The 26,072-nt window shown below is 34.8% G+C and overlaps 1 protein-coding gene across 4 annotated transcripts in view; it reads left to right on the plus strand.

The window, feature by feature from the left end:
* The window catches only part of SACS (sacsin molecular chaperone), an 85,668-nt gene that overhangs the window by 22,480 nt on the left and 37,116 nt on the right, over nt 1-26,072 (plus strand). For 3 of the 4 annotated variants that reach the window (XM_031960788.1, XM_012545191.2, XM_031960789.1), the window contains exon 3: nt 19,167-19,317. In XM_031960788.1, coding sequence (XP_031816648.1) covers nt 19,167-19,317 — 151 coding nt within the window. Of the gene's footprint in view, nt 1-18,873; nt 18,958-19,166; nt 19,318-26,072 lie in introns of those variants that run through there. The other variant, XM_031960790.1, reaches the window with a different exon arrangement.

Genomic DNA, 26,072 nt, shown 5'->3' on the forward strand with positions numbered 1-26,072 from the left:
TCTTCCACCCTCCCATTACTTTATTTTTTAAAACTTTGAAAACCAAACCAAATGACAAACAATACCTATGTTGGTTTTTCTAAAATTACCTTTGTATCCTTTGAAGGCAGTGATATTCTTGAGTACCTTCAGATTCCTCCTTATTAACAAACTAGTAAATTAGAGCATTTATTAAGTAATCACTATGTTCCAGGAAGTATTGGGGATACGAATACAAGCAAGAAAAAGTCACTACCTTTAAGGAATTTACATTCGCATTGTGACAGACATTTTATAAAGGGAATTTGGAAAGGGGGTAGGATCTATCAGAGGCCAGAGTGATTCCAGCATGAAGTCTAGGTTTCCTATGGAGAGAGAGTAGAGATGAGGTTTGAATGGAGGCAGCATTATTTCTGTCACTAGTTTTACTACTTCCTTAACTCCCAATTTGTAAGAATTTTTGGTCCTTACTGCCAACCCTATCATAATGGAATTGATGATCCCTGCCTGGAAATTCCAGCTCTCCCCAGAGTTTGGACTCCACCCCTTATCTTTGTCTTCCCTGATTTAGGGCCATATATAACTCATTGGAATCTCACAGTCTATGTTATACTGAATGTTTTAAGGCATCAGCTTTTGGACCAAAATGGATCCTTTGGTCCCAGACAATCTCTCCCTCTCAGAAACCCAAATAAAATATTAAAAACTCTCTAATCTCTATCTTGCCTCAGTTTCTCCAGCATTACATCATGTTGTACAAGAAAAAATCAGATCAAAAAGGGAAAAAAATGAGAGAGAAAACAAAATGCAAGTAAGCAACAAAAAAGTGAAAATATTATGTTGTGATAAATACTCATTCCTCAAACTCCTCTTTCTATATGCAGATGACTTTCTCTATCACAAGGCCATTGGAATTGGCCTGAATCATATCACTGTTGAAAAGAGCCACAATGATCATTGTATAGTCTTGTTGTTGTTGTGCCCTGTTTTCTCTTGGATCTACTTACATCACTTAGCATCAGTTCATGTAAATCTCTCCAGGTCTCTCTGAAATCCTCTTGCTGAACATTTCTTATAGAATAAGAATATTTCATAACATTCATATATCATAACTTATTCAGTCCTTCTCTAACTGATGGGCATCCACTCAATTTTCATTTCTTTGCGATGACAAAAGGGACTGATACAAACATTTTTGCATGTGGGTCCCTTTCCCTTCTTTAAGATTTCTTTGGGATATAAGCCCAGTAGAAACACTGCTAGATCAAAGGGTATGCACAGTTTGATAGCTTTTTGGACATAGTTCCAAATTACTTGCCAGAATGGTTGGATCAGTTCACAACTCCACCAACAATGCATTGGTATCTCAGTTTTCCCACATCCCCTGCAACATTCATCATTACCTTTTTCTGTCATCTTAGCTGCATTTTTTCTGTTTTTATTTTGCCATCTGGTTTAATATATTTGGACAGAGTTTTTAATGATTTATTGAGATGTAGTTTTTCAGATTTTTTTATTTGATCATGGTTTTCAGGATATGATGATTCTTGAAAATTTCTCCTTAACCCATTTTCCAGATCAATTGTTTTAGACAGTGGAAATCTTTATGCTTTTCTAATTTTCAATCTCTTAACATTGGTCTAAGATTTCATATTATTTTATAAAATCACTGAGTTTTGTTTGCTTTATTTCATATCTTTAAAAAGTCTAATATTTGGGTAACACTTTTCTACCTTCTAAAGTATCTATTATTATTCTTCCTTTTTATATCCAAGTTTCATTTTATATTTCTTGCTTCATTACTTGTAGTCATCTTGTAGTCCTCATGGAGAAGTCATTCTTTTTGAGTTTCTGCTTTTATTTGTTGTGCAATTATTTTCTTTTTCTGGATTTACCATTTATGTTTCTCTTAATCTGCAGTGTTTCTTCATTTTATTTGATATTTTCTTCTCTTTGCTTATATATTCAGCCTGAATTTGGGTTTCTGGAGAAAAATGAGTTATATTTTGCTCATGTTAACTGTTGGATATTGACTGTTATCAAAATTTTTTAAAACTGTAAATTAGTTAAGTCTATCCTTATCCAATCCATCTATAAATTTGATAAAGCATGCCTCTATCCAGGGCATTGATAAAAAATATTAAATGGGATAGGACCAAGGACAGATTCTTTGGCTTAGATACCTCTCCCCAAGTTGATTTTGAAGCATTAATAATTAATTATTTTTTAGATCTGGTCATTAAATAAATTCTGAATCTAACTAATAGAACTAATCTCTTCATCTTTTTCTCTTTGTCTCAAGGATGACATGAGACTTTGTTAGATATTTTATTAAAATCTAAATAAGTTATATTTACACATCTTGGATCTTCCAATCTTGTAACCCTATAAAAAATGTAATTGAGGCAGTCTAGTCTAATGAAGACATGGTGATTATTAGTGATTATGACTTCCCTCTCATAAACCATGCCTAATATGATATGTTCTAGAATTTTGTCAGAAATCAGAGTCAAACTCAGTAACTTATACTTTGAAGACTTCATTCTTTTTTCTATTTTGATGAAACTATATTTACTTTTTGTGATTTTTGCTTCCTTTTCTAGATGGTCATTATTTATTTAATAATATAGTCTAGAATTTTGCCAAGAATTGAAATTAAGCTCATTGGCTTAAAACCTTCTAGAGTAGCTTTGTCATCTTCCTAGAATAATGACTTGCACAAAGTTGTTGCCTAATATTTTTAATTGGATCAAATTAAATTATAAATGGGGGAAAAGTTCCTAATCATTATCTTCTAGTTCAGATACTAGTAAGGAATCACAATATATACTCTCAATTTAGTCTCATTAAATGGTTCATGGGTATCAGTAAATTATCCTAGAAAACTAGGATTGGAAGAGTTCTCATAGGTCAGCTCATATAATCAACCTTTTATTACTTTTAGGACAACCATGAGTCCAATGACTTTGGTAATCATTTTTTTTTTTAGTCATGGAGAAATAATTATTTCCTGAAACAGTCCATTCCATGTACAGGAATGTCCTTGTTTTCAGGAAATCTGTCATTAATTCTCTTTGATGTCTGCATTGCTTACATTTTCATTCATTTTTCCCATTTTTACCTCGTGTCAAGCAAGAGTAAATCCTTCAAATACATGAAAACAACATTCCCTGTTCTTTCAAATGATCCTTGAATAGCATTGTTTCAAGGCCCTTCTCTATTTTAATGGTTACCCACTTTTATGCTCTAGATTGTCACTAAAATAATGCTCTCAGAACTGACTACAATTGTTTTATCTATAGACTGACTTATCACTTTCTTCTTTCTGTTCAAATTTTCTAAGGGCACATTTGCTTTTTTTTTTTTACTTCTACAACACACTGTTAGTTTCTGCTCCAACAAATTTTGACTTAATTTTCTGGGAGAATATTTTGAAATAATGTGTATAGCAAAAGTCACTTAGTATTAGTGAAAATTTCTTGAGTGGGAAATAAGAAAGTTCATAGGTTCAATAAACTTAAAAAATTGCTTAACTATATAGGAAAACTGGAGATGATGAGATGGAGGTAACAATACCTAGTTGAAAATAAACAAATGACAAATTCACAATGGCCATTCTCTTTGCCAAAAGACAGATTTATTTAGGGGAATAGGTTACAAACAAAAATAGGAGGTAAAATAGGCACCAGTAGTGAAAATTATGAAATAAAATTGGGAGCGCATATAGTTAGAAAGGAAAAGATAAGTTCCTCAGGGGAACTCACAATTAACCAAGAGAAAGAAAACATTCCTTGAGGTGGAAGTAAACCATTGAATGGCTGGTTAGACTGACCAGAGTTAGCTAGAGCAAGGCAAAAGGCACTATTAAAGGGAAGGCACTATAAGGGAGAGAAAGAGAGTACTTCATTATGAACTTATTCCTGAATAGAATACTTAGCAACATTCTTCATCATAGCCAGATCTTTTTATAGGGGAAATATAGCCTTGGGTTTCCCAGGTGTAAAGCCAACAATTCAAGAGGAAGAGTGAAAAAACTAGAAGGAATGCACTTGGCAGACCAGATCCCAGATCCGCCTAAAGATTGCTAATCAATAATTCACAGGTTGTCTAAAGATATACAGAGATTTGAGGGATAGATAAAAGATTTCCATTTCACAAGCACTCTATATCAACAGGATAGTCTGGGTATTGGTTATATTTGTTAATTGCCAAATGGTCTTTTTCCTGACAGGGGAAGATAGTCTGTTCACATCAATTATTGGTAGGCACTTCTTTAGTGGATTTTATTTTTCTTTTTCCTGTGAAAAGAAAAAAATTCCAGTTAAGTGTTATAAGGTAACACAAAGATTCAACAGACTATATATAAAGTGAGCCTCTATTGTTGATTAAGAATTGACCAATCATTTTCTGAGTTGCCTGCATTCAGGCTTTCATTGAATCTAGCCATTCAGTCCATTTAGAATCCATCAACTTTTTTTTTTTTTTAAATGAAACGACTTTCTAATAAAATAGTACATAGTACTTAAGATTTTATCAATGGCTAGAAGGACTTCATAGAAATGTCTTCCCCACACCTTCCTTTTAGAAGGAAATTCATTTTCCTCTATCATTTCACTCTAGAGCCTCCAACATCCATAAGATATATATAGGTGATGAAGAAAGTTTCCAAACATCTCAGCAGCTTTGGAAAACCTAATTTCTAATCCTAAAAATAATATGAAACTTCAGAAGATGTGTTCCCATAGTTATACAAAGATATATTAGTTAATTCAGGGTAAACATTGCAGAAATATATGTATATATATCTGACTATAGCAAATATAAATGGAAAGAATCATGAATGATATCTTGCCTAATAATAACAAAGAAACTTGTATTTGAAGAACAACTGAGAAACTGTACCTCTTTTCCTTCTTCACTATGATGACAGATTTGATTTATTGGTTTTGTTGAATTGCCTTTTCTCTCTTTTTTAATTCTTTGTTATGAAGGATGAATCTTTGAGTAGGAGAAAGGGAGTGATGAAATAAAAGTGATGTAAAACAAAATATATTTATCTAACTCTGACTTCCTTGGACCTCACTACCTGAAGAACAAGTATGTGACATTTTGCCCATCTCTCAAGGATTCTCTAGAACCCTTTTGGGAAGAGGGGCATATCCAGGCTTTAGGTCATTGGCTCCAGCCTGTGATGATGGCATTTTCTCAGGGCAGAAGGTGAATTTCCTATACCTCAGTTTCATTTAGCCACTAATAATTTAGCTTTTACAAAGGAACATTAACTTAAAATGCATATTAATATGCAAATTTACTTCCCAACCCAAAGGGCATAATCCCTTATCCCTATACCACCTCAGATTTGTATCCATCTTTTTTTTAATTCACTAGACTTTTTGACTAGACTAAAGGACTTTGTCTCAAAAAGTTCCTACTGTTCTCTAAAGAGGCATCATGCAGAATCAAAATACTAGATTTGAAACCAGAGGACTGAGGTTTGAATTCCAGTTTTACCACTTGTCACTTGTAATACCTTGGGGAAGTCATTTACTCACTCTGGGTTTCAGTTTTTTCATTATCTATCTATATACACACACACACACACACACACACACACACACACACACACCAAAAGATAATAGATTTGCTGGTTGAGTCAAGGGGTGTCTACTCCCTTGTTCTAAGAGTTTTTTGTAGGGATGTACTTGTTAAGTTATAGTTTATAGACTGTGGCAAATATCCATTGTAAAGATGAATGAGAATGGGAGAAAGGGTGGGGACAGAATCCTCTCTACCAACCCCTCCCCAAAAAATGCAGTATTCATATTCTACAAAGTTACTATCTGACCTAAGCTTCCTTTTAAAGATTACCATGGGTGTGACCAATTTTTTACCAGCCAGTAGCAAGCTGATCTCTAATTTCCTCAGTGAGAACGTCACACTAAAGGGTACCAGAATGTTAATATATTAATATATCAGCGTCTAATCTCTGTTACTTGCCCTTTTGCTTTTTGTGAATTCACCCAATACTTGATCAGTAGTTGTCAGGAATTACATTCTAGATTGGGGGAAATTAGTTGATCAAGGACCAATTTTTCCCCTTACAATCTTATTTATGATCTAAAGTCATCTCCTTTGTCTACCCTGAATATAGAAAATGCAATGGTTAGACTAGATACCCACTAAGTTGTCTTCCTGCTCTAAATATGATTTTATGAAAAATGGGGATTTCTTTCCTTCCCCAGTAAAAAACAAACAAAAAAACAAACAAAAAAAAAAACCTTATTTAACAAGCTTTTTTTAATTTGATAAGCTGAAATACAAAAATGTTTAGATGAATAATATTTATGTGACAATTGAAATATCTATTAGCTATACTAGTCAAGCTGTTGAAAAAACATTTTGTTTCTTATGGATCCATTATTTTTCTTAAAAAAAAAAACAAGCAAACAAAAAATTCCCCCTACTTATTTCTATGCAACAATATCTCCTCTCTGCTATAGAAAGCATTCATGTTTTCCAGAACTGTGGATGCCTGCCAAACTTCACAATTGTTCCACAAGCCTGAAAATATGTACAGTCATTTTGAAAACTTCTGCTATTCAAGACAACTCTGCAGAATGCTCCTCTTTTGTAACACAATGATCAACAACATGGGAATTTATTCTCCCATATTCAAAACTCTGATTTTATGCACACAGATTCTATGATTCTAAGTTTTCATAACATTGGCTCTACAAAATTTTCCTATATCATAAAATAATTAAAACATTTAAGAAGATAAAACTCCTATTTCAAAATTATAATACTAAATTCTTGTAGAAAAAGCTAATAAAGAATACATTTATAATAAAGAACAAACATATAATCATAAAACATGATAAATAACAACACATCATATATGTAGAATATACTATATATATATTTAATTATATACATGTATATTTAGATTATATCTAGGGATACCTTATGAAAGTAAACAGTTTATTTTAATGTGATAACACTCACTTCTCTGGAAATGTGATAACATTCTGACATGACTTTTGATAACATTTTCAGACATTAATTTATCTACTACATGGTCTATAGATTCTATCTGAGATTCTCTCTTAAAAAAGCATACAAACAAAATCTAGACAACAAATAAACTCCACATCAAATAGTAGAAAATTAATTTTTAATTAATTATGTAAGAAAAATATTATTGGTGTACTTTAAACCTAATTTCTCTATATTTCTATACAACCAACTCTATTAATTTACACATACATATTGAACTAATTTGTATAGATTTTAAATTTCCTTTACGTAGCAAATAAATTGGTATTGACTATTATTTTTCATGTAGGCATTCCAAACAAAGTACTGCTTTTTCATAGTTCACAGTTTACATTCTGTGTCATGGTTTTTAGGTAGATTAAAAAGCAATGTTCAATTTAGCAGTTTCCATGCTACATATGGGGACTAGAATAGCACTTAAAAAGTAAATCTATAAAGAAGGATGCTTGCCATTCAGGTGTCACATTCAAATTCAACACTAAATACATATATTCAATATGTATTGTATAGAAGGTACTGCAATAGGTTCAGGAGATCCAAAGATTCAGGAATCTAAATAATTAGTTAGAACAATATATCCTCTTCCTAGATGGTAAGGTTTGTGAGATCTGGGATTGTCCTCTTTCTAAATTTTGTGTTTCTTCTAGAACAGGACTTCTTAAATTTTTTCTACTGGCAATCGCTTTTCATCTGAGAAATTTTTACACAACTTTGTCTTGAATCTGAGCTGAGGTGTTTCTGGCAGCATTTGTGCATGCATAGTGCAAAGTGCCCATGTTGTTTGTTCAGAACCAAGGCTGTAATGAAGTCACATGATGCAACATGGATAGGCACTGCCAGAAACACTTGGGATTCATAATATATTTGATTTTGAGTTAATTTTTGGTCATTGAGTTCAGAAGCCTTTTAGTGTTGCCAAATTTCTCTGTTTAGTTATTCAACTCACATTTTTAGAAGCTTTGTTCTAGAATGTTGTACAGTGTTCTGCACATAGTAGGCACTTAATATCTGTTTAATTGAATTTGTTAACTAGATGGTTTCCAATGTGGTATAGTTTCACAGCATATCATTGTGTTCTGGGGTAGTGCTTACATTAATTAGTAGCTCAATCAACAAAACTTATTAAATCTCTGCTATGTGCATATAGGATGTTACATTGGGGATACAAAGAGAAAAGTGAGAGCTCATGCCTTCAAGGAGCAGGTCTTCCTGATTCAGAGGCTGGCTCTTTATCTGTTATGCCACACTCCTTTACTCCCACCAAAAGCTGCCTCTCTGCAACTCTGCCATATGTCTGTTCCTCCCTTTTGAGCATTTCTTCTTTCTTCTCCTCCTCCTCCTCCTCCTTCTTCTTCCTTCTTCCTTCTTCTTTCTTCTTTTTTCTTTCTTCTTCTTCCTTCTTTTCTTCTTTATTTCTTCTTTTTTTTTCTTCCTCTTCCTTTTCTTCTTCTTCTTCTTCCTTCTCCTCCTTCTTCTCCTTTTCCCTCCTCCCTTCAAAACAGCTAAGTGTTTTTAAAATGAAGAAAGACATGAGATAAGAAAATGATTGGGTCTGGAAAAAACATGAAGGAAAACAAAGAGTAGCTAAAGAAAAGGAATGTTGGTGATTTTTTTTAAAAGAAAAGAAATATAACTCTTCTGGATTATTGGCATTTATTTTTTAACCACATAATGAGAGGCAAGTTAAAAAGAAACCCAATACCAATCAACCAACCAGTCTCTGCTCTCAATGTGCATACAGTCTAATGGGAGAGACAACATATAAACAACTATGTACAAACAAAATACTTATACATACTTAAGTACATACATATATATACACATACATATATAGAAAGGCTTCTTATAGAAGATGGAAGTTTAGCTAGGCTTGAAGGGAAACAGGAAAACCAAAGAGTAAAAATGAAGAGGGAGAGAGTGCCAGAAATGAGGGATAGCTAGTGAAAATGCATAAGTCTAGAAATGAGAATGTCATGTGTTCAGGTTTTTAAAAAGAATGATAGTGTCACTATATCTGAATATATGGTGGGGGTGGGATGAAGAGAAAGGGTTGGGAAGAGGTATAAGATGTAAGAAGATTGGAAAGATAGGAAAGGAATGGGCAGGAATAAAGTTTTTAACGTCAAACAGCAGCAAATACAAGAGATTTAATGAAGATAGAAACAATAGGAGATAACAAATAATTTGATATGGGGGATGAGAAAGAGGGAGAAGTCAAAGGTGATACCTAGGATGGAAGCTTGGAGGATTGGGAGGGTGGTAGCTGGGATAGTTAATCCTGATGAAGTTTCTTTGGGTGCCTTTGCTATGGCCTTCCTTACTGTAATGGATGGGAATCCTGCTCTACTAATTTGAATGTTCCCATTTTTTTTAATTATAGCTTTTTATTTACAAAATATATGCATGGGTAATTTTTCAGCATTGACAATTGCAAAACCTTTTGTTCCAACTTTTTCCCTCCTTCCCCTCACCCCTTCCCCCAGATGTCAGATTGACCAATACATGTTAAATATGTTAAAGCATAAGTTAAATACAATACACACACACACATACACACACACATGTCCAAACAGTAATTTTGCTGTACAAAAAAGAATCAGACTTTGAAATAGTGTACAATTGGCCTGTGAAGGAAATCAAAAATGCAGGTGGACAAAAATAGGGGGATTGGGAATTCTATGTAGTGGTTCATAGTCATCTTCCAGAGTTCTTTTGTTAGGTGTAGCTGGTTCAGTTCATTACTGCTCTATTGGAAATGATTTGGTTCATCTTATTGTTGAAGAGGGCCATGTCCATCAGAATTGATCATCATATAGTATTGTTGTTGAAGTATATAATGATCTGGTCCTGCTCATTTCACTCAGCATCAGTTCATGTAAGTGTCTCTAGGCCTTTCTGAAATCATTCTGCTGGTCATTTCGTACAGAACAATAATATTCCATAATATTCATATACCACAATTTATTTAGCCATTTTCCAATTGATGGACATCCACTAAAGTGTTTCCAGTTTCTGGCCACTACAGAGAGGGCTGCCACAATCATTCTTGCATATACAGGTCTCTTTCGCTTCTTTAAAATCTCTTTGGGATATCAGCCCAGTAGTAATACTTTTGGATCAAAGAATGTTCCCATTCTTTAAAAAATTCTTTCAGGAATATACTCCCACTGACAGAAAATTAGGTTTTATACAAATATTGTTTTAAGCTTTCAAAAGGATAATATTATGTTATTGATTTATAAAAATGTAAAGAGCATATATGAAGCATATGCAGTATTAATATTACCCTAACAAGTCTAATATCATATGAAAATGACAATAGAGACATGAGGATATGAATAAATTTTGCTTTTTAAAAGTAGAGTATTCTTACTTAGAGGAATACATCTGTACTGGAATTATTATATAAGCATGACTAAATTCAAGGGCAATCATTAGTTTTGTTGAAATAGTTTTTTAAATGGTTTAAAATTTTTGGCAACTGAATAACCATTTCTCATTAAAATGAACAATAGATTCAAAAGAGTGATGTAAAATTTATCCAATAGCTATTTTTTGCCATTTTATAGCACTTTGGGGAATTCACTCTGTTCCCATTAAAAGAAGGAAAAGCAGGGCATACTAATTCAGAAACATTACATCATCTCCCCGGTTATATTCAATATAACTAAAAATAAAACACACACTACCACCAATTGAGTTACTTGAAGGGAGGTTTGTCAGTTACTTGGTTTATTTGGGTCAAAGTAAGAAGGTAATAGAGATTTAGCCCAGAACCCCTCCCATGGCACCTTTCCAGGTACCTAGAATCATGTTCAGGTTTCCAAAATCTATAAAAAAGTCTTAACCCATCTATTCCCTTAAACTTTTTTTTGGAGGGAAAGGCAATTGGAGTTAAATGACTTGCCCAAGATCACACAGCTAATTGGTCTCTGAGGAAGGATTTGAATTTAGGTCCCCCTGACTCCAGGGCTAGTGCTCTATTCATTGCACCACCTAACTTTTTCTATTCTCTTTTACTATTGCTTTATTTCTCCTTTTTACAAACACTATAAGAGAAAAGGCATCTATATCCACTGTTAATTTTTTAAGTCATTTGGCTACTAAACCTAACACTTGTCTAAAATTCTTTTCACTATATCAGGTAGTCTTCATCAGTACTCATTCTTTTTTACTGTGGCATCATTTGACACTCCCTTGGAGACTCTCTGCTTCAGTGACAGTGTTTTCTCTTGGTTCTCTTCCTACCTGTAGCATTTGCTGTAACATTATGCATGGTTCTCCTGACCTCCCCTATCCACCTATCTATAGGTGTCCCCTCAAGATTTTGATCTCAGCATTTTTTTCTGACTTAACATTTCACGAGACCAATTATCCTCTTTATATTTTGATCATCAGATCTATTTATTTAGGCCTCATTTGTCTTTTGAACTTTAGCTGAATCCCATATCACCAGCTGCTAGCTAGAGATTTTCACATAGTATTTCATGGGTTTCTTAAACTTAATATTTCAAAAGCAAACATATTATCTTTCTCCCTAAACTTATTTTCTTCAAAACTTAACTCTTTTTTTGAGTAAACCACTATCTTTTTAGTTCCCAGGTTTGTAGGTTTCACAGTCATGTCTGATTTTTTCCCTCTCCCTCATTCTCCCATAATGAATCAATAATCAAATCTTGTTGATTCTATCTTTTTAATTTCTCTTGTTTCAGTCCCTTTCTTTCCATTAACACAATTTAAATCACTTTAGTTCAAGCGCTTATCACTCTTTACTTAAATTATTACAATAGCCTCCTAATAAGATCCCTGGTTTCCAGCTGTCTCTAATCCATCCTCCACATAGCTGTCAAATTAATTTTCCTAAAGTACAAGTCTGACCACATTTATGCCTAATCCTTATAAATAGAATTGCTTTGTTAGAATCTAAGTAAAATATATCTACAGCATTTCCTCAATCTATGAGATGATAAACATGTTAAACTAAACCAAACTTAGTTTGCCATGTACCAAACAGAATTTATTTTTCACTTTGGTCTTCCCTCCCCTTCCTTACTTCTCTATTTTGGTCAAGGATACCATCATTCTTATAGACACACTGGTTTGTAGCTTGAGAGACTCATCCTCAATTCTTTACTCTTCCTTCCTCACTTTCCTTTCCTCACATTATCTGCCACATATCAATTCAGTTAAAAATTTTATTTTGTTGATTTCATCTCTTCAGTATTTTCTATTCATCCCCTTTTCTTTGCCCTACAGTTACCTTGGCAAAGGCTCATCATCTTTCATTTAACAACTGCAGTAGCCTCATTATTAATACCTGCTTCGTGATCATTTGTCTTCTCTCTAATGCATCTTCTACATAGCTTTCTAGGTACGTAATCATGAGAATTTCTTTATGTTTGGTTAGACTAGGTGGTCATTGAGGTTTCTTCCAGATTCCAAATGTAGTAATTCTATGAGGAGGGGGAAAAGAGACATCTAGATATATATTTTTTATTTTCCTGGGAAATTCAGATTCCTGAATTTGACAAATGGGTCAGGGATGCTAATCTTGACCTTAATTAGCATGATCCTGAACCCTTTTCCAGTAACACACTTTTGCAATTAATGCATTTATGTATATCACACTCCCTCTGCTAAGACCTTATTTTGAAGTCTCTTGTGGCATGGAGGTAACACTTGTTTCTCAAAGGCCATGCCAGAAAAATTGAGCTTTGGCAGCTTAAGATCAAGATAGAAAAGCTTTGAGTATGGGCCTGGCAAAAGCTATGTGTTTGGAGAACCAGTCTGGCTAATTTTGGAAAGACTTATTACTAGAAACTTGGCCACCAAGAGATACATATTTTTGGAGCCAGAACAAATCAGAAGTATCTTTTATTAAGGCATAGAGGAATTTATATATATATATATATATATATATATATATATATATATGAACAAAGCAACTATCTCTACTGATGAAATAATAGTTTTTTATTATTAAATTTTTAAATTGTTTCTTCTCTAGCAGATGTAAAATCTTTGAAGAAAAAGAACTTTAATCTGTCCTAAAAAGTAGGTGAATGCATATGCATAATGGTAATTTTAGGGCTAAAGCAAGCCTTTAAGTCAAAAGAGAAAAATAGGAAGAACAGTTGAGTATTAATCAACATGGCAGCTTCTGGTTAGCACTTCAGTTCGCTGAAATTTCTCTAATCATTTCCCTTTCCTTCTTTCCCCTTCTCTTCCCTTCCCTTCTTTTCTTTTTTCCCCATCTTCCTCTCCTTTTTTTTTTTTTTTTTTGCACCAGGAAATCTTAACATTTTTGTGTGTCATAGGTCCTTTTGGCAGTCCAGTGAAGCCTATTGATTCCTCACAATAATGTTTTTAAAGTGCACAAAATACATAGCATTACAAAGGAAATCACTATATTGAAATAGACTTATCAAAAATTAAAGATAATAGACCCAAGGTTAAGGATTCCTTCCATTAGAACTCTTTCCATTCCCTCTGACTTGGTGACATCATGAACTACAACAGGTTTCATTATCATCTTCTTGTAGAAATCTCCCATTTCTATATATTTTCAGTTCTAACCTTTCTCTTGAGCTCCAATCCAGGATCACCAATTGGACTGTTGGACATCTCAAATTGGATATTTTGTAAGGCATCTCAAGCTTAGTTGTCCAGAATGGAACTAATTTTATTTTTTCCTAGACCCAGTATTCCCCACCTTTTTTTTTTTTTTTTTTTTTTTTTTTTTTTTTTTTTTTTTTTTTGTCAAGGACATCATCATTCTTCTAGTAATCTAGGTTTGAAATTATGGTATCATTCTCTACTTCTTATTGGCAGTTAGCCAACATATCCAATCAATTGACACATCTTGTTGAAATTCAACCTTTACAACATTTCTGAAATCCTTAGCCTTTACTCCATTTACATAGCCCCCACTATAGTGAAAATCTTTGTAATCTCTCCCCTGAACAATTATAATAGGTTTCTAATTGGTGTGCTTGACTTGACTCCCCATCCCTCTCCTATTACCCATGCTCCACATAGTTTTATCACTTTTGTCATATTAACGTGTCCATTGCAGGTCTAACCATATCACTCTCCTATTCAGTAAACTAGCATGGTTTCTTTAAGAGCACTCTCCTGTTTTCATTTATAACCCTTCATACTTAATTCCAATCTACCTTTCCAATTTTATTACATATTCTTTTTTTTATGTATACATATTTATTTATTTATTTATTTTTTATTATAACAACTTTTTATTGACAGAACCCATGCCAGGGTAATTTTTTTTACAACATTATCCCTTGCACTCACGTCTGTTCCGATTTTTCCCTCCCACCCTCCACCCCCTCCCCTAGATGGCAAGCAGTCCTATATATGTTGAATATGTCATAGTATAGCCTAGATACAATATATGTGTGCAGAACCAAACAGTTCTCTTGTTGCACAAGGAGAATTGGATTCAGAAGGTAAAAATAACTCAGGAAGAAAAACAAAAAGGCAAACAGTTTACATTCATTTCCCAGTGTTCTTTTCTTTGGGTGTAGCTGTTTCTGTCCATCATTGATCAATTGAAACTGAATTAGGTCTCTTTGTCAAAGAAATCCACTTCCATCAGAGTACATCTTCATACAGTATCATTGTTGATGTATATAATGATCTCTTGGTTCTGCTCATTTCACTTAGCATCAGTTCATGTAAGTCTCTCCAAGCCTCTCTGTATTCATCCTGCTGGTCATTTCTTACAGAACAATAATATTGCATAACATTCATATACCACAATTTACCCAACCATTCTCCAATTGATGGGCATCCATTCATTTTCCAGTTTCTAGCCACTACAAACAGGGCTGCCACAAACATTTTGGCACATACAGGTCCCTTTCCCTTCTTTAGTATCTCCTTGGGGTATAAGCCCAGTAGTAGCACTGCTGGGTCAAAGGGTATGCACAGTTTGATAACTTTTTGGGCATAATTCCAGATTGCTCTCCAGAATGGTTGGATTCGTTCACAACTCCACCAACAATGTATCAGTGACCCAGTTTTCCTTCTTATTACATATTCTTCTTATACTCCATAGTCTAGTCAACATGGCTTTCTTATTACTTATACTTAATGCTCTTATTTTCTGTCTCCATGCATAGGCATTCCCAGTACCCAATACGGAATATGATTTTGCCTCTTAAAGTTCCTAGTTTTAAGACTCAATTCAAATGCCACCTTCTACATGAAGCCTTTCCTGATCTTTGTTGTTATTGCCCTTCCCATTTTGCATCTATCCATAGGTGTTAATATTATTTCTCTTATTAGGATGTCTCACTGTGAGGACAGAGACTATTTTGTTTATATTTCCCAGTGCCCAACACAGTGCCTGGCATATAGTAGGTTCCTATTGATTTACTGAATAAAGAATGTTTTATTTGAATATATGATTTTTAAAATCAAAGAAATATCCATTAAGATGAAATATCATTTTATATAGAATAAAGAAGACATATTCTTGCACTCTAGAGATATCAGATAAGTATATGTGGAAACAAAGCCATATTTTCTCAAAGGCTTTAAATTTTGCAATCTTACCATTTTCCTTAGATTTTTCAATATCCTCTATTCTTGCCAAAGGATGGCATAGCAAAATATTCTCTTTGATATGCCATTGGCTTATGTCCCCAAAGACTTTGATACTTAAGTCTTTTTTAAAACTGTAATGATTACCACCCAAGTTCCATTTAACCATTTAACATGTGATTGGCTATTATGAAGGAATTGGTGCAATTTTGAAAGGTAGCCAAAAAAAATACATTTCCCCAATCATCTGGGAACATAATCACTCCTGTAATATTCTGTTTACTTGGAGGTGGTGGAAAGGAAATTAGGCTCACAGATTATCTCATTCCCTATATAACATTATTCCCAAATTCAATTCCAAAGCCATGTTGATGGCTTCTACTGGACTGGAATCTTGAACCCATGTTCAAGTTACTAGCTGCAATATTCATTCTGGATTCCTGGACTATTGGATTTGTATAGCTTTCACTTATAGAACAAATCAGAGAGATTCCATTTTCTCTGCACTGAAAAGAAAAGAATGAACAAAAAAGTCACAGATCCACTCCTATTTCTCAGAGTCACATGACCTAAGATATGAATGTGGGTGAAAGGAGAAATCCTCAAGCTCTCCTAACCTTTACCTCATAATGGAAATGAAGTCCTTCATTATCAGATGAAAATATATCAAAAAGCAAAAGCTTTGGCCATTGCTGAATCAAATTATTCTGTACAGAGAGGCCCCCCAAAAACAAATTCTCCTAAACACATGGTAGGCCTATATTGAAAGTCATATATGCTCTAATTCCCCCAAACAATCCTCAAGCATCTAAAGCCCTAAAAACATGCACCAAACCCCTATTGCAACTTCAAAAGAAATTGAATTCAACAAACATTTATTTAAGCATCTTCTAAGTGCAAGTCATTATATATATGTAAAAATATATATTCAAGATTTAAGGATTAAAATAAATAAAGAAGTTTCTCTTTCCAGAAAATATATATTCTATTAGGGCTGGTACAGACAGAAATTCAAATAGATATGATTCAAATGAAAAATGAAGAGTACTAGCAGCAAGGGATATTTAGGAAGGCAAAACATTTTATACATTTACATATCCTGATTTTAGACTGAGTATGGAAATTTCTTTAGTTTTTATAAGACAAAGCAAAGTTCTACTTTTTATAACTTTGTATTTTTTGAAGGATACAAAGATTCTGAGAAGAATGAAGAAGAGATAGAATGTTATAAAGTTAAGATGGAAGTTAAAATGTTGATTTCAGATAGTAGCTAGTTAAGTTTAATTTGGCTGGAATGTAGAATGCAAGAAGGAGAATAATATGAAAAGGATAGAAAGGCCTAGAGTCAGAATGTGGAATTTTTTCAGCATGGAAATAACATGATTAAAACTGTCTGTGCCTTAAAATGAACAAAGAAAAGAAATGAGTTTAATGAGTGCTTTTATTTTTAAAATTAAACTAAATATTCCATTATAAATTCTCTCATCCACTTGTTTTTGAGTCATTTCAGTCATGTCTGACTCTGTGACTCCATTGGGAAAGCAAGAAAAATTAAATACATTACAAATATATTTAGGTGTGCAAAATAAAATTCTTCATTAGCCCCAAAATAAAAATAAAGAAAATATGTTTCAATATTCAGTTATCTAGATGTGGATAGCATGTTTCATCATTAGTCTTTTGGAATTGTATTTGATCATTGTGTTGATTAGAGCTGCTAAATCCTTCAAAGTAGATTATTTTTTATAATATTGTTATTTATAAATTATTCTGATTTTGCTCACTTTACTTTGCATCAGTTCATACATCTCTTCCCAGGTTTTTCTGAAATCATCCCCTTTTTCATTTTTTATACCACAACATTAAATCATATTAAAAATTCTCCCTATATTTTCCATTTCTTCTTTGAGATGAGAAGCAAAGAGAAAAAAGGAGAGAAAAAATAAGTGGGGAAAAGTAGAAGATTTTAGGATAAAAAAAGGAAGTTAGGAAAGAGAGGGATCTGGGTATAGAAAAAGAAGTAGGGTAGCAAAGAGGAGGCTAAAGAAAGTAAACAAGGGATAGACAAATTAATAAGAGCTATGAAAGAAGGGGAGGAAAAGAGATGTGAAGTATGTTGCTAATGTTAAAATTTGAAAACAGCATACATAAAATGTAAAAAAAAAACACCAAAATATTCTGTATGATAGAATTGAAGATGAAAGCGTTTAGATAAAAAAAGATTTCAGATTAAGGGAGAACATAAATGAATAAATGAATGAATGAGGATTAAAGTAGGGGAAGGGGAACTGAAACTTTGTAACAGGAATCACAGAAGGTTAGATCTTGAAAGCACTTTAGTGATCACGTATTCCATATTTTTAGATAATAGGGTCTCAGAGGCTAGGTGCTTTTATCAGTTTTTTTTCCCCCTCTTCCTACCACTTAGCTCACTGCTTGGTACATAATAGGAGTTTAATAAAGGCTCAATACAATGAAAAGTGTCTCTTTTGCCCTATTCTAAAAATTGTAAGCAACAAAAAGGCCTATTGCCACTTCTTGGTGGTCTTTAGGTAGTAGGTTAAGTCCTTCAGGAGAAGTGATTTTCTTTGCTCATTTTTCACGAAAAGTAATGTGGTGCCCTTCCTAAGCGGTGGTGGAGAGACTGGGGGGGAAAGAGCCACAATGACCACAGTGCGGGTGGCACGTGCTGAGGAGTATAATAAAACTGCGTAAAGCCTGGAAAGGGCGCCCACAGAGATCCTCAGAGGGCAAGAACCCAATCTCTACAGACCTGATAGTCTGTTATTCTGCTGAACAGGGAGGGGAGGGGTGGGGCCAAGAGGAGGGGGGAAAGTGGGCTCCAGAGCCCGCGAGGAGGCTGCCGCCCGGGCACGCGCCGCCGGCCTCTGGGACTAACGGTTTCGGGCCCATCGCGCGCGCTCCCTGCTCAAGACGTTCCCTTCTCGGCGCGCGCCCCGAACCCCCGCGGGCGGGGTAGGAGGAGGGCGCGCGCCGGCGCCGTTTCCTCCTCTTCCACTTCTACCTCCGAGGCAGGGGCGGTGGGCTCGGGCAGGCCGGGCGGGGCCGCGAGAGGTGGCGCGCGGGCGGGATGCAGACTCCTTTTCCGTCCTGGGCTTGCTCGCTCAGGGCATCCCCAGGGTGGGGTTTTGCCTGGTCCGCGGTGAAGGCGGCCGCGGGGACGGCCCGAACAGCAGAGGCTGCGGGACTGTCTGCGACCCTGAGCCAAGGAGGGAGGGACAGCTGAGGCCGCGGCTGGAGACTTTCGCCCCTCACGCCTCCCATCTCAGCCGCCTCGTTTCAACGGGGGCTTCTTTCTCCGCGGCCCATCAGAGGACGGCTAGCCATGGAAGACAGGTAAAACTTCGGCCCGGCTCGTGTCTCGTCCCATGAGGCGCCGGGTGGTCCCAGACCCAGGGGTCGGGCCTGGGGCCCCCGGAGCGCCCGCCGGAGCCCACGTGGGTCACCCCTCCTGTCCCGGACTGGACGCAGTTCCCCCGCGAGCCCAGGCTGACGCCGTCTGCCCGCCCGCCTTGGCTCAATGGACCTCTTTGTGTTGTACCCAGGTTGGCGCGAGTGACCGTCCTCCACGGCTGCGTGGGTTGCAGGACGTATGAGGTGCCGCCCCCCACGACCGTCGGTGAAGTCAAGGAGCTAATTTATCGGGATACCGACTTTCCGGGGTCTGAGCAACAGCTGTGGCACCGCGGACGGGAGGTAACTTAAAACTTTTTTTACTTTCTTATTTGGCGCTCAGATGACAGCATACGAACCCGGAATAACACGCACAGTTAACGATTTGCAAATGCAGAATCTTTTAAATATGTAAACTTGTCCTCGATTAGTCCTAAACAGTACTATCTAGCATTGGAAGGAAGAATCTCAGTAGACAACAATAACGATGACAACGACAAAATATAGGGCCTACTGTGTGTTATGGCATTGTGCTAAGTGCTGGAGTTTCACAGAGCCAGTAAAAGCCCCTACTCTCAAGGACTCCGTAGTCAGTCTAATGGAAATAAATAAGTAGAAGGGATAATTAGGAAATGACTTCTGGAAACAAGACTGGATGAAACACTTAAAGATAAGTTTGTAACAGTTATATTTATCCTAAACCCTGAAGTATTTTACCTGATTTTTTTCTTCTTTTTGGTAGGCATCTTAACGCCTTCCCCTCCTCGCCCCCCCCCCCCCTTCCTTCATCAGAAAAAGAATGGCCCCATTACTCTGAAGTTTCACTTCCTGTGATTAAGACTTCAGAATGCTTCTCAATTTTAGTATAGTCAGAAAACTTTTTTTTGGAGATATATTCATCAAATTTTTGCATATGTTCAAAGATTTGTCTCAACCATCAAATACTATAAATTTACATTTTTTTTTTTTTTTCTGTAAAAGTAGGATTTTCCCCCCTAACATTTTCAGTCAGGAGAGGCAGCTTGGTGCAATGGATGGAGAACTAACCCAGAAATCAGGAAGATTAAACTTCAAGTCCTGCATCTAACACATTAGCTGCATTACTGTGGACTAATTAGTTAATTTCTGTGTCCCCATGAAACCTCTCTAATATCATGTGTTAGAGACTAGTTGCAGATTTATAACAGTGAAAGAGGTTTCTGCACCAGAAATTCTTTACACTTCTGAAATCAAAGGACCTGATTAAAAAAAAAATCTGAGCTGTTGACCTAAAATTTCTGACAAGACATGCAGACAAATGTTCTCAGTTTAACTTTTTAGGACAAATTCAGTTGAAGTTAGTGGAGTCCTTGGATAGAGATATGAGACCTCAGGACAAGAAACTGTGTTATCAGAGGGACTTTGGCTTCCATGCCCTGCTTATGTTTGTGTCTTCTACTTTTCCTTTATGGGAATAAAATGGAATTTACAACTTTATTTTTTTACACAAAAGCTAATTTATTACAATAGAAAATCTAATATTTTAAATATATTTTTATATGTCTGCAGTAACTGACATATAAAGTGATTTTAACATTAGCAATTTATGTAAAAAATGTTATTTAAAGGATTATAGATTTAGAAGGAGGAACCTTAAAAGACTTTCTAACCTATCTTTTTATAGATGGTGAAACTGAAGCCTATGGAGATTAAATGATTTGTTAATGGTTGCAGAAGTAGTAAGCATGAGAGAATCTTAGAATAGATTCTCTGATTCTAGAGACAGTGTTTGTCTCATTGTGTACTTATTCTACCATGTTGTGAACTCAGTCTTGTAGACTTTATCTCCATTTCAGCAGATGTGAAAAGTGTGAGTCAGGTAGGTTCAGTGACTATTTTTGCCCTCTTGGGAGAATTAAGAGGAATAGGTATATGTTGCAAAAAAGAAAATTTCATCTTGGATATAAGGAAAAAACCTTTTCCTTACAATTAGAGCTATTCAAGAGTAGAATAGATTGACATGAAGTAATGGGGGTCTTCCTGGAGGTTTTCAGTCAAAGACCCATTGATGGCTTTTCCAATGTGATTATTTTGTTGGGGATATATGAAGTGCCTCCTGTCCCTGAAAGTGGGATTTTGTTACTTGCTCATGTTATACTACTCTTAACATATCACAAGTAAGCATCAAAATCAAACATTCTGGCTTCACATTCAAATCCCTTTTACTACTACATTGAAGAGATTGTAATAGAAAATAAACTTCAAATAAATGCTATTTTTTATAACCATATTTATTATTTAGACATAATGATTTTGGTTTCAATTATTTTTTAAAATTCCTTAAATGGGTCAATGGTCTCCTCAATGTAGGTACTACTTCTGCCTGTGCAGATTGCATATATTCATTACATATGATGCTTGTCATTGTCTTTCTGTATATTCTTCATAAATGGCCTGCCTATTAGTGTAGGAGGCTTTTCTGTGGGGTCTTTTACTATTTTGTGATTATCAGTGGATTCTTAGCTTGCTTATGTGTTATTCTTCACTCCTTTTTCTGGGCATATGATATCAAGGGATATCATGTTTTAAACTTCTTCAATACAAAATAATAGTGTTGATATTCTTCAGCCACCATGTCTTTTAATTACCTTTTGGGTTAATTGAAATTTTGAAACCATTTCAAAAAGGGAATCAGGTATTTGTTTTAAAATAGGAGTTTGTTAATATAAATTCCAAATTGTGAATTCTTTAGGGAAAATTTTTTGAGGTGGGTGCTTATTCTCTCTAACATCAATGCCCAAAACACAAATGCCACTTTTCCATGCAGAGGCACAAAGCAAGCCATCTCCACCAACTGCCAACTGTTACCTGTAGTGCAGGCAGTACATCAGGGGACCCTGAAAAAAAGACAAGAGACAGTGAGTGAAGTCATTTCCACTTTGAAGAATCATCACCTCGTCACAGACCCCTATGGAGAAAGCCCCATTCCTACAGCCATGTTTCAGGGAAATATCCCTTTTAGAAAAGAGTCACATCATCTTTGCCATCACCAACATCAATTCTCCTTTCCATCTCTCCCTGTCCAGTTACCAATTCTAGTTTACCTTTACAACGTCTCTTAAATATTTCCTTTTCTCTTCAGAAGCCCTTATCTTCTCACTCCTAGACTATTTTAGTGACTTACTGGTTGGTCTCTCTACCTCAAGTTTTAACACTCCAATCCGACTTTGATTCAACTACCAAAATAATCTTCATAAGGAACAGGAGTCACTGTTATTCCCTTTCCTTCCTTACCTCATTGAATAAATTCCAGTGACCTTCTTTAATTTGAAGATCAAATATAAAACCTTTGATTTGGCTTTTGAAGCTTTTCATAACCTTATTGCCTTTTCAGTCTTTTTATACTTTACTCAGTTCCCTGTATTCTACATTCCTATGACTTTGACCTCCTTGTTATTCCTTGCCCATTACTCTATCTCTCATTTTTTTTTGCATTTTCATTGATAGTCTCCCATACAGTGAATTCTTTCAATACTTACTTATACCTCCTGATTTCTGTGGCATCCTTCAAGTATCATCTAAAGTCCTTACCTTCTCCCAGAAGCCTTTTTTGATCCTAATTAATCGTAGTGCTCTCCTTCTGAGATCATCTTTAATTTATCCTTTATATATCTTGTATATGTATATAACTGTGTATTTTCTCCCTCATTAGAATATTAACTCCTTGAGAAAAGGTTTTTTTTTCTTATTTCTTTTTATTCCCACTGCTTTGCACAGTGGCATATAGTAATCATTTAATAAATTCATTGTTCAAATGGGATTTGCTATAATGATATTTGTAATGTAGTTTGGGATTTTTAATAGTATTTAACCTATAATTTGGCAAGATTTTTAATGTGCCTGTATGTAATATAACCTTATTGAGAAGTATTTCTAGTCCAGAGTATCAAGAATTTTAAAACTAAACTTATAATTATATAATATAGTTATAAAACTGTGATCTCATCGATATGGTACTTTTTAAAAGTACAAATATATTTTTATTCAGAGTTTATTGCATGAGATTATTGTCTGTATCTTCCCATACATGGAGGCAGGATGGTTTAGTGGAAAGAACTATGGGAGTCAAGAGGGACCTGGGTTCTTGCCATATCTGACATTTAAGTATTTAAGTGCTGTAGAAATAACAATTATTACTGCTAATAATAATTCTCCATAGATAATCTATCCAGTACTCTGGGAGACCTCTTCAGTGTCTTTTCTTTTTATGCCCAACAGAATAGCACTAACTCTCCTTTTGTTATCCCTAGTTTTTGCTTCATACATTTTCTCAGGGCAAGTTGAGTTATCATTTGTTAAGCATTTGCTATGTTCCCATAGACTGCATTAAGTGTTGGGAATTCAAAGAAAGGTAAAAATAATCCTTTCTCTCAAAGAGCTCACAATCCAATTGGAGAGACAACATGCAAGCATTTATATTCTTACAAGCTATGTGCAGGATAAATTAGAAGGAAGATACTAGTATTAAGGAGAATTTAGTGATTTGGAGCATTCTTACATATGGTTTGTTAAAAGTTTGCAATTTTTTTGAGACATCAAATGGGATATAAAACAAAAAGATATGTACTTTATAAAGATGTTTGGTACTGTTATAAAGGATGTCCACTGTGGAATCTAAAGGAAAGAAACATACTCTATACAGCATTCTCTAGATGCTGTAGATCTTTGTAGATGACATACAGTTATCCCTTCCACAACTTTTTTTGTCACATTTCTCTTGAGGAATGGATTTGAATGAACTAAAAAAAGCTTTACTAGAGATTTACAGTGTACTAAACACTGTACCAAGGGCTGGAAATAGAAATTAAAAAGTAATACATTTTCAAACTCTCAAGGAGCTCATCTTCTGACTGAAAAAACAAAACATTGTGCACACACATGGAAGAATAGAAACAGTTCTGTTCTCAAGAAGCTCATACTCTAAAGAGGAAGACAACATATATGAAAGGTTTCAGCTGAAAAATCAGTTGGAAAAGTCTTATGACTCTTGGGGTACAGTAGTGAAGCAGATGGTAATGCTTTTTTAATGTCATTTCCACTTGTAAAATTTCTGATGTTGAATCATTTGACAATGCCAAAAACTTTGGTTTTAACAACTTTCTTCTTTTGTGCTGTCAGTAGCTTTGGCTGTATTCTCTGCAGTACCAATTGCCATTTCTAAATTTTTATGAGTTGATTCCCCAGAATGATGCAGGGGCTGAAAACTATTAGATTCTAAAAGCTATTGGATTCAGCATCCTGAACTTTCTATAGCTGATCATGATGATTTGATATACCTGGCACCTGCTGACTCCTATTTTTTATTCAGGGTGCCAGCTAGGCTGACTTGCCTGATTGGTGGGAGTGGGGGGGGATTGGTGGAGATGTCCAGCTTCCTCACAGGAGTTGCTTTAAAGTATGATGGCTGTGAAGAGTGGTCTAGAAGCAAAATTAGTCATTTGGGAGTATTGCCTTCCCCCAGGGATCCTGTTGGCAGTTGGTCAATTTGCTACCTGTGGACCTGTGGTAATAGGGAAGTTATGGATTCCTTTCTTGTTTTGTAGATCATCTTTTAATTGTTTATTTATTTTGAATGTCAAACCTTATCTGAAAAATTTGATAGAAAGATTTATTTTTTCCTACTTGACTACTTTACTTATCCTAATTTTGTTTGTCAAAAGTTTTTTATTTTGTATAATCAGGTATCTACTTTATCTTTTGTATTAACTTTTATTCCTTGTTTATGAATATATTGTCTGCTGTGAAAGGTGTGAAATTTGCTTCTCTTTTAATTTTTTATACTATGACTTTTAATGTTAAGGCTATGTATTGATTTTAAGTTATTGGTAGAATATGACATAAATGTTAGTGTGTGCCTAATTTCTGCTAGACTATTCCAATTCTTCCAGCAGTTTTTTTGTGAAATATGGAGTTCTTTCTAAAGTAATTTATGTTTTCTAATTTATCAAAACTGACAAATTACTTTCTTTAGCAGAGCATATATTTAGTAATAAAATTAATTGAAAGCTATTTATGTAAAATCCTACTGCCTTTATTTTGTTGCTTGTGAAAAAAAAATTGATTCAGTAGAGCAAAACATGATGTTGAAGGCTTCATTCCCATAAGTTCTAAGGCTTATGTTTAGATAATAAATTTTTTATCATATTGACATCAAATGAGACATAAAACAAAAAGATATGTACTTTATAAAGATATTCCCTACTGTTATGAAGGATATCCATTGTGGAATCCAAATAAAAGAAACATATTCTGTACAGCATCCTCGAGATGCTCATCTTTGTAGATGATACATAGTTATCCTTTCCATATTGTGAAGGTTAAGGGAATAGTACCTTCTTACTCTGGAAAATCTGTGTAAATTTTTTTGGCCTTCCCTTCGTATCAGAGAAGTATTATGAATTTTTTCTATTATGGGGTATTTACAGTATCTTATTGTAAAATTCGGGTTAAGTGTTTTTCTGTGTTATCTGTTGGCCTTCAAATGTCATCTGTAGCTTCTGCAAAACTCCCTTCAAATTCCCATCTAATTTCTTATACTGACACACAATACATCAGTACCTCTATGGGGGATGTCATGATGTTGAAGGGATACCTGTAGTGTTAATTGTTATAAGGTTCCAGAATATTATAATTCCTATCAATTGTATATATTCCATTCCTATTACACGAATGGTTGTTTGTTATTACTAAAATATTGACAGTGTCAATATAAGAGAAATCAAATTAGCTGAGAAAACCTGTCCAAATTGATACCAATCTATTGAGTTGTTTATCATTACATATTACTTGGTCTGTCGTTGCAGATGAGACAGTAAACTGGGTTAATATAGGAGAAGCAGAATGGGCTAAATTATTTTTGGGAAATCACAGAGCACTTTCAAAGACCCCAAGTTCTTAACCAGATTTGAAATTGTCTCTTAAACAACATCCTTTTGTAATACTACGTGGTTCTGAATTATAGAAACACTACAGTCTGTGGAATTAAAATTCTTAACTTAAAGGGTATTGGAAAACTATGG

The sequence above is a fragment of the Sarcophilus harrisii genome, chromosome 3, assembly GCF_902635505.1.
Source record: "Sarcophilus harrisii chromosome 3, mSarHar1.11, whole genome shotgun sequence".
In the NCBI taxonomy this organism is placed as follows: Eukaryota; Metazoa; Chordata; class Mammalia; order Dasyuromorphia; family Dasyuridae; genus Sarcophilus; species Sarcophilus harrisii.